At 41.8% G+C, this 17,077-nt stretch overlaps 1 protein-coding gene across 3 annotated transcripts in view; it reads right to left on the bottom strand.

Moving 5' to 3' along the window:
• The window catches only part of LOC138773059 (corticotropin-releasing factor receptor 1), a 143,338-nt gene that overhangs the window by 13,196 nt on the left and 113,065 nt on the right, over window positions 1-17,077 (bottom strand). For 2 of the 3 annotated variants that reach the window (XM_069953978.1, XM_069953979.1), the window contains 3 exons: window positions 14,758-14,843; window positions 5,959-6,065; window positions 2,273-2,393 (listed from right to left, as the gene is read on the bottom strand). In XM_069953978.1, coding sequence (XP_069810079.1) covers window positions 2,273-2,393; window positions 5,959-6,065; window positions 14,758-14,843 — 314 coding nt within the window. Of the gene's footprint in view, window positions 1-2,272; window positions 2,394-2,751; window positions 2,826-5,958; window positions 6,066-14,757; window positions 14,844-17,077 lie in introns of those variants that run through there. The other variant, XM_069953980.1, reaches the window with a different exon arrangement.

The raw sequence follows: 17,077 nt of genomic DNA, 5'->3' as shown, positions 1-17,077 counted from the left end.
TGTCCATAATTCTTTCCCAAGATGAAATACATCAAATTTATTAGGAAGCTCTGCTTGGATTAACATTTCTTTGTCTTTTTGAGCTACAGTAAGTTCACACGTCGTTCTTTTTAGGTAAAGAACGGACGCTGATTGCAATGGAATCAGCGTCCAATCTTTACTGCAGGGGTGGAATTGCATTAAAGTCAATGCAATGTTGTACGCTGTGTTCACACATCATCATTATTTTAACGCCCATTCTTTAGAACGGGCATTAAAATAATGTACCTGCCTATTATTTTCGATATGTTTTGTCAACATAGCCTCAAGTTTTCTTTTTAATAAGGGGTTCTTACAGCATATACCTCAGAATTCTAATTGGTGGCCACCCTACTGGGTGCCTATCAGTTCTAAGCACTTAGAAGCTACTATATAACATGATCTTGTGACAATGGAAACTGTCAAGGGGTGGAATTTATTAGGAAGCAAGCGATCTGACCGCTCTTAAAGCTGAATTTGACTTTGACAAGGGCCCAGTTGAGGTGGTTAGAGGACTGGGTCAGAGCACTTCCAAAACTGCAGGTCTTGTGGGGTGTTCTCCCATAGTAGTTGGTGCTACATCTTCTGTAAATCTGTTCTCCCTACAAGCAAATTAAAATAAAAGTGTCCCTTACTGGATAGTACCCCATTAATGTGGGGCAAGAAAAACCTTCTTAAAATGTTTTATCGCCACATGTAGCAGTGCTACCATACATGGTGTAGGATTAAAGGGGTTATCCTGTATCAGAAAAACATGGCCACTTTCCCCCCAGAAACAGCACCTCTATTGTCTTCAGTTTGGGTTGTGTTGTTTCTGGAAGAAAGTACCCATGTTTTTCTAATTGTGGATAACCCCTTTAAACAAGACCCCTGACTAAGATAGCACCTCATATCCACCCCATATTTATCCCCATTTTCTTTTTAATCCATCAAATGCTGTGGTTGCTAATGACTGTGGCATCTAAGGGGTTAAACAGCTGGGATTGGAGTTCTCTCTAATTCTGGCTACTGCCGTCAGGTGTTAGCTGTATAACACAGTCAACACCTACCACATAGGGAATAGGCTAATTGCTCTTTAAAGGGGTTAGCAACTTTATAGTAAAATAGTTTAGTGTACAGTATTAGTAAGTGTACTCACAGTATAGACTGATAGCACCTCATAGAGCTAAAATCAGACACCCCTCCTCCAGGCTGGTCTGCCCTGCTCTGTGGTAAGTCTGTCCATAAGATGGCTGACATGGAGAAGTATGTGACCATGCCCCGTCCCCCAGTGTCCACCACTGAGCCTATATAGGCTCAGTGGTGGACACTGGGGGCGGGGCATGGTCACATGCTCCTCCATGTCAGCCATCTTATGGACAGACTTACCACAGAGCAGGGCAGCACAGCCCGGAGGAGGGGTGTCTGATTTTACCTCTATGAGTTACACAGGGTGCTGCTGTCAGTATATACAGTGAGTATACTTACTAATACTGTACACTCAACTGATTAGAATCTCCCAGAAACATATGCTGCACCTCAGGATATACATGAGTGGGTCATGTGATCACAGTGCCCCAAGAGTACTCTCCTCACATGCATGAGGATATCTAGAAATGGCTGAATTGTTGTGGCAAACAAAAAGGACAGCCATTTATGGCCACATAATCCGTCATGTAATATACCTACTCGAGATCTTATTCACTAACATACAAACCCCTCCACTTTTGCTTTTCCCGATCAGTTCTTCTACAAACAGAATCAAGCCTTCAATCTGTGCACAGTCTGGAATTTGTCTATGTACTTATTTAGACTATATATAACCCCGCTTTTCTCTCAGTTACCGCCCATATTCTCTGTTGCCCAGCGTGTTTTCTTCTGCCAACCTCTTGTCTCTGCATTATGTGCTAGTGCCACCCACTGCAACATGATGAACGGTCACAGTGCCACTCTGCAGCAGCTGGCACTCTGCGCCTCTGCAGGTTAGACATGCTGGAATGCTGGGAAAGAAATCCGGCTCCTGCCACCTTTGCACAAAAATGATATACTGTACGTGGAGAAAATTGCTGACTCGGCAGCTGCTGAGAAGACTCCCAGCAGTATTACAATGGCAGTGTTTTGCCAGAATGCACCAGAGGAGGTTAAACCATTAGCAGATATTATATTAACATGAAAATGCAGCCAGACAGTCATAGCAAAGTCTGGGTGAGGGGGAGACATAGCAGAGTCACTGCAGTGCAGCACGGGACTATCTCCTAAGGTTAATATTACATACCACATTGCTGTCATGGGCTTCATGGCTGAGTGTGAGCTGCATCACAAACCAGGTGATGTTACGAAGAATAAACGCTGTGATAAGGTTCCAGTGTATGATGTTCCGCAGGCAACGAATACTCCTGAAAGAGAAAGGAATAAAGTACGGTCTATGAAGAATTAGACTGATCACACAAAGTACTTAGCAATCATGAGACAATAGGATGTTGTTTTGGACACCCCCATCGCTCCTATTATAATCTGCTGCAGAATCTTGTGTCCTAGTTGTAATTCCCTGTCCCTTGTATCTCCCTGTGTTGTCGAGCTGTCTACAGTGATTAGTGGCCACGCAGGGCTGAGTCGTGTCTCCTGCTCGGTAATGGGCTGAGAGTAATGTAACCTGTGTCTTGCTGCAGGTACCGCGATTAGGATTGGAAAGCATGGAAGAATCCCTTTTTTTTTCGTCCTCAGCCTTAGAGGAGATGTGACAGTGACACACACCTTTACCATTATCTTGTGTTTTTCTGAAGGCGTGTGTAAAAATGTCACAACGAGATTATTCCTGTCATTTAAAGGCCATAAAGGAATAATAAAGTCGGTGACTCTCCAGTGCTCAACGTTTTCGGAAACTGTAAAAACCATTAGGGAGGTGGAAGCGTTAAATTGATAGCCGGGGATACGTCACTGTCAAGTTCTAATGTTTCTGGAAAGGTCATGTTATTGCTTTTAGGATTTAGGATTAGGGTTTAGTGGATTTAGAATTTACTTTTGTATCGATGGGGGAGATTTATCAAACATGGTGTAAAGTGAAACTGGCTCAGTTGCCCCTAACAACCAATCAGATTCCACCTTTCATTTTTCAAACGGTCTGTGAGGAATGAAAGGTGGAATCTGATTGGTTGCTAGGGGCAACTGAGTCAGTTTCACTTTACACCATGTTTGATAAATCTCCCCAATATGTCTATATAAGTTTTGTGTCTTGGTAAAGGCTTGGTTTCCCCCCTGGCTATTAATCTGGGCCATGGCTAGTTTCATACATGCAGCATTGTAGCAGATTTCACGCTGCCAATTTCACGGCGAAATCGGCTGCAAACCAGAAGGAAGAGATAGCAATCTATACACAGCTGTTTTAAGGGTCTTGTTCCTCCTCAGTACAAAACATAGTGCTGGTTGGCTGAAGAGATACCTTAGAAGCAACTCCTCCAGAACCGTTTACATACTAGTTTACTTCAGTGAGACAGAGTACACCCCAAAGCTAAGGTGCCTATACATCCTATACTAAAATCAGCAGAACCTGCTGCCAACGCCGGGTTTAGCTAACAGTATAAGGTGTGGGGGACACTTATGGAATATGTATGTGTAAAGGATGGACCAGGCACAAGGAGGTGGATGCCCTGGATCACCAAGGAGTGCTGATGTACCTTTTCCAAGAAGTAAAGTCTAAGGCTTTATTCACATGTCCCGTAAAATTGTCCTTGGTCACAGATCCACGACCATGGACAATTTTAGGGCCCATTAAATCCTATGTGTCCGGATCCGGATGCCTCTCCTCCGCTCCTTTCACCAGCTCCCATCTCCCCTGCTCCTTTCACTGGCTCTCATCTCCCCCACTCCCATCTCTCACCGCTCGTATCTCCCCCGCTCCTGTTTCCGCTCCCTTCTTTCCCCTCTCCTGTAAGCACCCCACTACGCCCGTGGACAACACCAGCGTTTTTCCAATCCCCAAACCAGCACTTCCAAACGGGTGCAATCAACAGAAGCCCAGTGGTCAAAATCACACTCCTTGCAAAACACTGGATAAGTGAATGAGGCCTTAGGAGCCCGTTTTTCACCAGAGCCTGCAGAAAGGCGGGATGGGCTTTAATACGGGGAACTCCCACATTGCTATCCTCAGAGAAGGTCCTCAGTGGGGACTGATGGTAGTGAAGAAGTACAGAAACCTGGAACAAGATGCTCTTCTTCTGTGGTCAAACTTAAAATATAAGAAGGCGCTGTTCAGACATTAGCGGAGCCAATGGCTAGGATGGCGCTAGGAAGCGAAAAAGTGGCAGATAGCCAGGGAGCACACACGTGGTTTGCTGACTGGAACACACCAACAACTGTGCACAATGGTGTGGAGGTGATGGCTATATATACCCTCAGGTGAACAGGATAGAATTCTTCAAAACCTGTGAGCTGGGCTGTAAACAGAGGTGAACAGGCACACGCCTGTCACTAGAGGGGGCCCAATCCTCTCGGAGGGCAGCTCAGGACAGGAGAGGGTACAGATTACCACAGGACAGTATGGCACCTTATCACATCCCTTTCACTCATTAGTACCCTGCTCTGTATTGGCAAGGGGAAAGAATCCCAAAACAGCTGTCTGCAGATGGTTGTGTCACTCTTTTCGAGCAGACTGGTTTGGCTGGAGAGGTAAGACTCTGCATAATGTCATTTAGCATTGGCATTGCTTTTGTCATTTTTATTTGATGTCAGACCTTGCTGGGAACTGTAGTTCCCAGAACGTCCCCAAGGCTCTGTACTTGTGCCTCTTCTCTTCTCCATCTATACTTCTGGCCTGGGACATATCATAGAATCCAACGGCTTCAGGTACCACCTCTACGCCAATGACTCCGGATGTCACCTCTTTGCTATCCAGAATTCCAGTGTCTATCAGCCATATCTTCCTTCTTCTCATTCCACTTTCTAAAACTCAACATGGACAAAACAGAACTTATCATCTTTCCCCCATCTCGCTCCACCCTGCCATCTAATCTGTCAATCACTATCAATGGCTGCTCTCTGTCCCCTGTCCCCCATATCCGCTGCGTTAGGGTCACCTTTGACTCTGCCCTGTCCTTTAAACCCCATATTCAGGCCCTGACCACCTCCTGCCGCCTTCACCTCTAAATCATTTCCAGAATCCGATCTTTTCTCACCCCTGACTATACCAAACTGTTGATACATGCTCTCATTATTTCCCGCTCGGACTACTGTAATATCCTCCTCTCTGGCCTTCCATCTAACTCCCTTGCTCCCCTCCAGTCTATCCTTAACTCTGCTGCCCGACTAATCCACCTTTCCCCTCGCTTTTCCCTCTCCCCTCTGCCACTCCCTCCACTGGCTCCCCATTGCCCAATGTATTCTTTTTAAATTGTTAACCACAACGTACAAGGCCATCCACAACCTGTCCCCTCCGTACATCTCTGACCTGATATCCCGCTACTGTCCCTAATGCAACCTTCGATCCTCCAGTGACCTCCGTCTGCGCTCCCCCCGCACAACCGCCTCCAAGACTTTGCCCGAGCCTCCCCCATACTCTGGAACTCACTAACCTGACACATCCGGCTCTCACCCACCATCAAGTCCTTCAAAAGTAACCTGAAAACCCATCTCTTCAAACTAGGCTACAACCTACAATAACTCTGCATCACACTTGACTGGCTGCACTTTACCTCCTGTTTCTCTCCCCGTACCTTTATAGATTGTAAACCCTAGCGGGCAGGGTCCTCTTCCCCCATGTACCGGTCTGTCTTTTGCCTTCATGTAATGTATTCTGATCTTGTATTGTTCCTGCTTGTTACCCCTATCTATTGTATAGCACTCTGGAATTAAGGGTGCTTTATAAATTAATAATAATAATAATAATAGTTATACAACATCTGGAGAGCCGCAGCTTAGAGATCATCCATTGTTATCCATAATAAGGGTCCTATCCTTAATGCTTACCTTAATCTTAAGAAGAGCGTAAACGCCACCAATAGTGCACAGAGCGAGATGGAGTGTCCCAGATAATTTATCACAATTGCTATGTGGTAATGAACCTTGCTCTTTTTCTATGGAAAAAAACACAATATTAGGATCCTTTACAAGTATGCAGCATTAGGATTTTTGCAGAGACGAGTGGGCACAAGTTAGCTATGTTCCCACAATGTCTTTTTTTTGCAGTCTTGTGGCCTTTTGTTTGGACGGCCAACATTTGGAGCAAAAATGTGCCAGTTTTATGAAAATTATGGACATAATTTGCATTAACTAGTCACATTTTGGTGACAAAATGACTGCCGTCCAAAAAAAAAACACGAAACGGCAAAAAAAAAGGGACATTGTGGGAACATAGCTGTTTAGTCCATAAGGGTCACTGACATCCACCAACAAGGCAATGAGCATTTTTAATGCTTCAAGCTTACATAAGTAGTTATATAGGTTTTGGTTTTTCTTCATTCATTTACTTTAGGAACATATTGGGGAAGGTGGCCACCACGTAACATAGATGGCCACTATTAATAATCATGATAATTTTTAGCGGCCGTCTATTTAACGAGACGGCAGTGTTTGCCCCAATATATTCCTGAAGTGGGAAAATAGCCATCTACTGATAACCAGGTACGGCTCTATTCATTCCTATGGAGTGACGGAAAGACCCAAGTATGCTGGAAAAGTGCTGTACCTGGCTCTTTCTGTCAGTTTTATAGGACTGAATAGAGCCGCGGGTCATGTGTCATACCCACAGCTCTTTTCATAACAGAAGCCAAGGCAAGATACAGAGATCCGCAGGGGGTACAGAGATCTCCCCCCGATCTTCTACTTTTCCTCTATCCTGTGGATAGGGGAAAAGTAATTTTTTCGTGGAATACCTCTTAGACCTCTTAATACCTCTTGATTTTTACATAGTATAAACCTAGCCATAGACTGGATAAGAACAACACTGGAGGATTACACAATACAAATGAGAACAGTAGAATTGTAAAATGAAGCACACTGAAGCCTGAGTTATATGCTATGTTAAGTTAAAGACCCCTTTATAAGAGGTGAAAACCTATTATCTGCCCCATATTCCCATCTATGCAATGATGTTACCTGTACATGGCATTTCAGGGGTTTCAATATACTTGCGCTTTCGCGGAGATGCATTTACGGATGAAATAAATGCTATGAGACATCTATGATACACATTGTTGGTCTTATTTCCTAAGGCAAAACCATCATTACAGTAAATCAGCCATAAATGGCCATTTTAGCTGAGGACACCGACCAGAAAATATGGGCGCCCACAGACAGACCCTTATTTCATTGACAGAGTGATCTCGTCTTCAGTATTAGGAATAAAGCCTATGAAAGATTACCTTCACACAGCTTCTCATCAAAGTGACTTCAGACCTGACAACAAATAACTACTCATATGTTACTTTTACTGGGAAATGAACGGCCCAGCTCAAAGTGCACTGTGCACTGATTAATTTCTTAATATATCTCTAAAGAAGACTCAGCTTTCCCCCACAATACATAGCTTCAAATTTCTTGTAAATAGTACATGGTAAAATGAAATTTTTAAACGATTATGAGAGAATTTACAGTAATCGCAGCAATAAGCCACAATAAGCCATATGTATAGACTCCTGCAAGGAATTACTCTATAGTTCTGTCTACTTTAGCCACTGGAAAATGCTGATCGGCTTTCTGTATATAGTTTTATATTAGGGTTCAATGTATAAAGGTAAGGTATATGTGTATATAAGGTAAGCTCCCTCTAGTGGTGACCATAGGTAGCCAGAAATGTGTCAGTTAATTTTTTTTCAAATTAACAATTAAAGAAATCTCCATCCTTTAGTTTCCCCAAGTCAGAGTATTGATCCAATACAGTCAAGACCTTGAGGAAACATCCTATGATGTGAAATGGTCATTGGCCAGTTGTGCATATTATGATAGGTGAGTGCCGCAAATATTTCTGATGGTGGACTATACTAAAAAACTATCTTGACCACTGAGCACCACTGTGTATTGCAATTTCCATTACAAAAAAAATCAGACCGAAAGCAAAAAATGGAGGGCAAGGCACTACTTAGATCTATAGGATGGGGTGCTCAACCCAATATGACATGAAAAATTCATACAAAACAACCAACAAAGGAAAGCCATGTCACACATGTAAGGGTGGCACTCCCAGAAGAAAATATAAATAACAAAATAAATTAGATAAATAAATAAATAGTAAAAGCTGCATGTAAAGGTGGCAAAGTACAACAAATTTTATTCGTGTATTAATAAAATTTGTTGTACTTTGCCACCTTTACATGCAGCTTTTACTATTTATTTATTTATCTAATTTATTTTGTTATTTATATTTTCTTCTGGGAGTGCCACCCTTACATGTGTGACATGGCTTTCCTTTGTTGGTTGTTTTGTATCAATTTCCATTACATTGAACTACTGTAATTATATGGGAAGCTGATGCTGTTACTCCCCTAGGATTATTGAAATCTCTATCCAGTTCCGGGCATTGTGCATTAGGTACAGATGCTGGGGTGAGAAAATAAGACATTAAAGAGGTTATCCAGCAAAAATCTTTTACTTTCAAATCAACTGATATAAGAAAGTTATATAGATTTGTAATTTACTTCTATTAAAAATCTCTAGTCTTCCCATAATTATCAGCTACTATACAGTCATGGCCGAAAGTGTTGGCACCTCAGAATTGTTTTTCAGAAAATGAAGTATTCCTCACAGAAAATTACTGCAATTACACATGTTTTGTTATACACATGTTTATTTCCTTTGTGTGTATTGGAACAAAACAAAAAAAGAGAGAGGAAAAAATGCCAAATTTGACACAATTTTACACTAAACTCCAAAAATGGATCGAACAAAATTATTGGTCCCTTTTCAAAATTGAGGGTAAATAACTTTGTTTCAAGCATGTGATGCTCATTCACACTCACCTGTGATAAGTAACAGGTGTGGGCAATTTAAAAATTAATACCTGAAAGCAGATAAAAAGGAGAGAAGTTGGCTCAATCTGTGCATTGTGTGTCCGCGTGTGCCATACTAAGCATGGAGAACAGAAAGAGAAGAAGAGAACTGTCTGAGGACCTGAGAACCAAAATTGTGGAAAAACATCAACAATCCCAAGGTTACAAGTCCATCTCCAGAGATCTTGATGTTCCTTTGTCCACGGTGCAGAACATAATCAAGAGGTTTACAACCCATGGCACTGTAACTAATCTCCCTAGACATGGACGGAGAAGAAAAATTTAAAAAAAGGTTGCAACGCAGGATAGTCCGGATGGTGGATAAGCAGCCCCAATCAAGTTCCAAAGAAATTCAAGCTGTCCTGCAGGCACAGGGTGCATCAGTGTCAGCTCGAACTATCCGTTGACATTTGAATTAAATGAACCACTATGTCAGGGGACCCAGGAGGACCCCCCTGCTGACAGAGACATAAAAAAGCTAGACTGCAGTTTGCCAAAATGTATGTAAGTAAGCCAAAATCCTTCTGGGAAATATCTTGTGGATAGATGAGACCAAGATAGAGCTTTTTGGTAAAGCACATCATTCTACTGTTTACCGAAAACGGAATGAGGCCTACAAAGAAAAGAACACAGTACCTACAGTCACATATGGTGGAGGTTCAGAGATGTTTTGGGGTTATTTTGCTGCCTCTGGAACTGGGTGCCTTGACTGTGTGCAAGGCATCATGAAATCTGAAGGTTACTAAAGGATTTTGGGTCACAATGTAGGGCCCAGTGTCAGAAAGCTGGATTTGCGTTCTAGGTCATGGGTCTTCCAGCAGGACAATGACCCCAAACATACTTAAAAAGAACCCAGAAATGTATGGTTACAAAGCGCTGGAGAGTTCTAAAGTGGCCAGCAATGATTCCAGATCTAAATTCCATTGAACACCTGTGGAGAGATCTTAAAATTGCTGTTGGGAGAAGGCACCCTTCAAATATGAGACACTTGGAGCAGTTTGCAAAAGAAGAGTGGTCCAAAATTCCAGCTGAGAGGTGTAAGAAGCTTGTTCATAGTTATAGGAAACCATTGATTTCAGTTATTTTTTTCAATAGGTGTGCCACCAAATATTAAGTTGAGGGTACCAATAATTTTGTCCAAACCATTTTTGGAGTTTTGTGTGAAATTATGTCAAATTTGCCTTTTTCCCCCCTCTATTTTTTTGTGTTGTTCCAATTTGTAGTTGCAATAATTTTTTGGGAGGAATACTTTATTTTCTGCATGACTGTATGTCATGCAGGAAATGTTGGTTTATTTTCAGTCCGACACAGTGCTCTCTGCTGACATCTCTGGCCAAGACAGGAACTGTCCAAAGCAGCAGAAAATCCCCATAGAAAACCTCTCCTGCTCTGGACAGATTCTGTCTCAGCTAGAGATGTCAGCAGAGAACACTGTGTCAGACTGAAAATAAAACAAAATTTTCTGCAGGATATACTGTACAGTAGCTAATAAGTATGGGAAGACTAGAGATTTTTTTAACCCCTTAACGACCGTGGACGTACATTTACACCCCCACTGCCTAGGCCTCAACACGGGAGAGGCGTAAATGTACGCCCTGGCGCTGTCTCGGGCTATGGAGCTGAGCTCGCCCCATAGCTATCTGCAGCCAGGCGCTCATCCTCAAATCGCACGACCGCCCGCCATTAACCCCTTAAACGTTGCAGCGTTTAAGTGTAAGTGACGGCAGCATCTCCGGTCACTTACCAATCAGGACCCCGGCAGCGTGTCTGTGGAGGTTTGATCACATGGCCTGACTGATGGAGGTCTCTTACCTTCCTTCGTGCAGTCAGGTCTTCAATCTTCTGACTCAGTCTGCCGCAGGCAGGCTGTATCAGAAGATCACAGATAACACTGATCCCTGCTATGCTATGGCACAGCAGTGATCAGTGTTACTGATCTAATGTAGTAATATAAAAATTTTTAAGGGGACTTAAAAAGTGTAAAAAAAAAAAATCAATAAAAGTTTTAATAAATGTCCCAAAGCCCCTCCCCCAATAAGAGTGAAAGTCACCCCCCTTCCCATCTTATACATAAAACCAGGGGCGTAACTACCACTATAGCAGCCATAGCGGCTGCTATGGGGCCCGCCACATCAGGGGGCCCCATGGCCTGCTCCTGCAATACACTGGGCCCCCTGAGCCGTCATCATTTGCAGCATCGGGTGGCCCTGCTGGTCTCCTGGGTTTTGCAAATGTCCCTTTAACTGCAAGCACTCCTGACCAGAGCTAGCAGTTATGTAGTTATGACTTCACTTGACCGTTTAGTGGTCAGTCGGGGGGGGGGGCCCAATCAAAAGTTTGCTATGGGGCCCAGCCATTTCTAATTACGCCCCTGCATAAAACACATAAAAATAATAAAGTTAATTAACATATAACATACCGTAGCGTGCGTAATTGTCCGACCTAATGAAATAAAATAATATTGTTCCTGCACAATAAACGGCGTGAACAAAAAGTGGTAAAAAAAATGCAAGGAATGCTTTTTTTAAATTGCATTTTATGTATAAATTTTTTTTACAAAAAGTGATGTATACGTTTGATCGAGAAAAAAAATGTTACTAATAAAAACTAGAGATCATGGCGCAAAAAATTATGCCCCATGAGACCCCGTAGGTGAAAAAAATAAAAGTGCTAAAAGAATCACAATAGGGCCATTTTAAATACACCTATTTGCATAAAAAAAGTTTTACAGACAGTTTTACCGTAAAGTGCATTACGTAAACATGGAAACACTTTTCTTGATCCAAATTCACCCCTTAAATGATATTTTGGGGGTTCCGTTATTTATTTTATGGCAGATGAAGAGATGCCATTACAAAGTACACCTGCTCCTGAAAAAAACAAGCCCTCACATGGCCCTGTAGGTGGAAAAATGAAAGAGTTATGGGTCTTAGAAGGCGAGGAGGAAAAAACTAAAACGCTACAGTGACAATTAGCCCGGTCCTTAAGGGGTTAATATAAGTAAATTACATATCTATATAACTTTCTTACACCAATTGATTTGAAAGAAAAAGATTTTTGCTGGACAACCCCTTTAAAATAATTTAGTGTGAAGAGAATATAGAATTAGAATATTATGTTGAGTCACTTTGGCTAAAATCTGAACTCTTAAATATTTAAAGGGGAACTCTGATAAGAAAAACTTGTTTTCTATTAAAAGTACATTAAAAGTTATATAGATGTGTCTATACAATATATTACTGTATCTGTACAGTTCTGCCACACTGGTAGTTGATAGAAATCCAGGAAGTGAAAAAAAAATGGCCCCTGTGCCAATTCACATTGTCTCCTGCTCCTGCTGCTCTCCCCCCTTAGGAGACAAATCTTCCATGCCTCTGTCTCACATTGTGTGTGTTTGCTGATGATGCAGACAGGGGGCAGGGCGTGATCTCACTGGAGGCTTGGCTGGATAACCCAATCCCCTGAGTGATCCACCATCTCTGACCGAACAGAAGCAGCTGCTGCACTAATTTTACTGATTGCAGTGAGTGGGGGCTGTGATGATCACATGAGGGAAAGCATTGCATTCTGGGAAATTCAAAACGAGGAAGAACAGAAGCACAAAACAGAGCGAAAACCCCCCAAACAAATGGATTTTTGACAGTTTCAAAACTGGGATAGACAGGTAAGTAATGCGTTATGCTTCTGCAGAAGTTTCATTTTCTTTAACCTCTACCTGGAGTTCCCCTTTAAAGATTTATTCTAATTTCAACATGTTATCTTATATCCACATGATAGAGCATAACTTGCAGATCAATAGGGGGTTTGACTGCCCCTTGGGCCTCTTGCTCATAACGAAAACACAGTAAAATTGTAGGCCTGATTATAACTAACAGCCCACCCATGCACAGCCCAGCTCCATTCCATCTATATGGGCTCTTCTGAATGTTGCAGAGCAATGTGTGGCCTGCTCTCTTTATTTGGGGCTACAGCTTAACTGCATACTTGGGATCAGACAAGGTCCCATCAGTGGGATCCCCATTGGTCCAGAAGTTATCCTCTTTCCTTTGGATAAGGAATAACTTGCTGAAATGAGAATACACCAGTTTTTTGTAGAGTGTCTTGGACATCACCTGTATCTGGTTACATAAGAGTAATAGAATGGATTTTGTCCAATTGATCTTAAGGTCAGACAGGTACCCAAATATAAGTAGGGACATCACCAATATTACAAAAAATAAGCAAGTCATCTTTGTATTGTGCTATTCTTTGCTGTATTAAGTATCTATTTATGCAACTCTCCATGATGAAAAACCCTTTACATCAAGGGATACTCTTAGGGCCACAGCCAGGGGTTCCACCACAAATAGTACTGATGACAGAGGGCACCCCTGTCTCTTCATGTAATGGAAATATCTTTATCATTTATCTTTTATCCTTTATCACTTAAGTATATTCAGATGATTTGGAACTCTGTATAAAAACATGGCTCCTTAATCCGCCATAAAGTCATATTAAAAAATAATCAACTTGGAATTCTGGCTTACATTTAAAAAAAAATTGTGTTCAAGGGTGAATACACTTTAAGGTTAGTGATGACTATTTTATGCTGTTAAAGAGAGCTTTAACAACCACTTTACCGGCAGGAAAATGCTCAGTATGCACCGGAGGACTTTCAGACAATTGGACTGTAGATTGATCAGTAGTGTTGTATCATGCATGAAGAACAAGTTGTCAAAAATGGTGAAAAGGGTGCCACAATTATCTATGAGAAATTGTGGACGTGCCTCCACTTGACATTTCAATGAACGTATTTGTACACCAGTATGTCCCCCAATAATAACTGGGTCTGAATCATTTTCTTAAACAGCAACCATGTACTGACAATATTTAGGCTAAGTTCACACAACGTTAAAATTTCACAATACAACTGTGATTATTAGAAATTTCACGCTGCACTGCAGTCAGAGGGACATATACACATAATATACACTCCGGCTGGGATCCCTAGAGGCCACAGTGAAAACTGACATGTCTCTCCATTGTGTGCAATGGTGAATTGGGATGCGGGTACACATGGATGCGCCCGCATACCAATTCAATAGAGTTGAAGTTCATCTGGCCGGTACTGCAGTAGCAGAACGTTCGGTGTGTAACGTAGTGTGAACCCGGCCTTAACCTGTGTAAAAAAACAAGAGCCAACTTTCTGGAACAGCGCTTGTTTTGGGTATCAGTCTGCTCATCTAAAAGACCCCTTAGGCTGGCCATACACATGGGACTTTGATCAGACAATCAAAGACCTATGGAATCATTTGCACAAACAGTCATGCCAGATCACTGTAGTGACAATTGATCAGTCATCCTAACTCTGTGGCTGCCTCAGAAACTGTAGACAATCAGTATCTAGTATCTTATGGAGCATTGCATGCTTATGTATTGGCATATAGGATGGATCATAAATTGCACTATCCTTATGTCTATGTATTCCCATTTGCTGAAAATGTGGATGTCTAATACGTGACAGTTATGAGGTCTAAGTCCAAAAGAGGACCTAGACGTAAGAAGATTTCAGGCCAGAGCACATTCTAGCCCCTTCCACATTCACTATAAGTCCCACCCACGCGGAGCTGCTCCACATTATAAACAATATAAACAGCAAAATAGTTGCCTGTACATAATCGACTTATTTTATGTAGATTTTTCTTCATTTTTACAGCATGCCATAATTCATGATTTTCCATAAACCGTTCTCCTAAAAAAAACTCTGAACTGATGATCTGTAAACACAGGGATTCTGTCTTACCTCCTGTTTCAGTATTTCCTGACATTGTGTATAATCTCCTCTTCCTGCCCAGCTGCCATTGAGGTGACATTCTCTGTAGACATTACCTAAGCAGAAAACCAGAAAGCTTTCTAATTAGCAAAAGTATGATTAATAACCCACGGCGGCATCGGTGGGATTATTATAGTACTGGACGGAGTGCAAAAGACTGCAGAAAGAAAATAGCACCTTATAAACATGTTTAGAAAGAGACATCGCTGTTCTCAGGAAAATTAGTAAATTAGCAAAAGAATGACCTTAAACATATAACAATGAAATGGCTATACATTACTGATGACACAACCTTTAAATAATTGCTTTGGAGTCCAAAATTGCTGGCTTTGGTTGTATGTACATTAAGATGAGAAATGCTTTCCCTGGCTCGGAGCTATACATTATATTCACAGCATTTTTCTATTTTACCTTATTGCATTTTGAACCACTTTGAGACAACATATGTAATATATCATTTACGACTGGTCAAGGGCCATCTACCTGCAGTATAGCATCTGCCCTGAGAATTGTGAAGCTGCAAATGCAGAGCACAGATGTCAATGACATCCAAGTGCCTTCTGCACCTGTCGTCTTAATCACTTTCTAAAAACCAATCATTGGCTGCTCATGTTACTCAAGACTGATTATGTGATCGTAAGGGACCCTGCCGTGTCTAACAAATGGATTGGTTCCCATTTCATGGGAGATACAGATGTGAGAAAAAAATACATCTATCTATCTATCTCTCTATCTATCTACACACTGTATATCAATTGGAATGCTACTGCATGGGGCATACTACATTTTGAGGTTGGATGGTAACTACCAACCACCTAAATGGTGGATACTACCTAAATGGGGGAAATTACCTACTGGGGAGTACTATCAGTGGGGATTACCTAATTACCCACAGTGGATGGCTACATGAGGGATACTACATATTTGGGGCCTACCAGCAGAGAAATGCATAAGTACTATATGAATGCATAGAGGGGGGGCTAACTACTATTTGGGCCCACAGAGCAGCCTAACTATTATATGTTGGCACAGATGGGCCTTACTACTATATGGAAACAACTAACTACTATTTGGAGGCTCAGAGGGACCTGGCTCAGGGAAGGTCTAACTCCTATATGGGTGCACAGAGGATGTCTGTACTGTATGAGCGAGAACCCTAAAATGCTTGTCTGGCAGATTCTGTGGAGATGAGTTGTGTCCATGAAAAGTCTTCATGATGACCGGGCAAGATGGAGAAGTAATTGAAAAGTGGGCCTCTACGATCAGAGGACGTCACCTATGAGTCACTAGTAACTACATTGTAATCACTTATATGGTGGGAAAAGCCTGTGTACCATTGGTGTCTACCTCTAAATGGGTCAGTGTATGGGGGTGATACTGTTATTTGTACAATGAATGTTATTTAGTAATTGTATAGGGGTGGTAATGGTGGTGGTCAAGGGGTTGTGATAAATTTGTTTCTTCTATACTGGTATTATTGGTCTTGGTATACTGGATTTCAGTAATGGTTTGGTGGTATTAGTCACTATTTGGTGTTATTGGTTGTGGTCATAGTGAGGTGATTATATTGGATTCTTACTGTATATACTGGTATTATTGGTAATATTGTACTGGGTTTGGTCAGTAACAGTATATTTGTTCTATCCCCTATTAGTTGTTATGTTATGAGGTCACATCCCCACACCGAGCCCCAAAAGATCTATGTATTTTGATCTCCCACAAAGCATCCAGTGTACAATGCACCTAGGACCATCCAGCTACAACAGCTGCAAACACTACAACTCCCAGCATTTACTGACAGTATGCAGCTCTCAGGATATGCTGGGAGTTGTAGTACATATGAACTGAAAATCCTCTGATAACTGTTGGCACTTTAGAGATTCATTGCTGGGCCTTTAGGACTGATGTTTGTGACTCACAGACTGCAGCCACCAGGAGCCTCATCATTTTTAAATGTAGTTCGACTGAAAACATGTTATTCACAAGGGAGCTTAAGTATGGGGCCATAATCTGTGCCGCAAAAAAAAGGCGGATCCCAGTGCAAACCTGCAATGGCAGCACGGATCACTATCTTTTATGCAGTGTTCCATGGATGCACATGGGAATAGTGCGGGCCGCAATTACGGGCCGCACTACGGACATGTAAATGAGGCCTTATTGTTAAACTCAAGCTTTTTTTTTCAACAAAGAAGGTCTGAGGTAAACCTACTAAAGATAATAAACACAAGGTAAAAAAATACCCCGTATAAAAGTTATATATGTATATAACTATGTATATATATGTTATGTA

Source organism: Dendropsophus ebraccatus, chromosome 14 (genome assembly GCF_027789765.1).
Source record: "Dendropsophus ebraccatus isolate aDenEbr1 chromosome 14, aDenEbr1.pat, whole genome shotgun sequence".
Lineage (NCBI taxonomy): Eukaryota > Metazoa > Chordata > Amphibia > Anura > Hylidae > Dendropsophus > Dendropsophus ebraccatus.
Note: the sequence above shows the minus strand (reverse complement) of the source record. Positions and strands in the feature narration are given on the sequence as shown.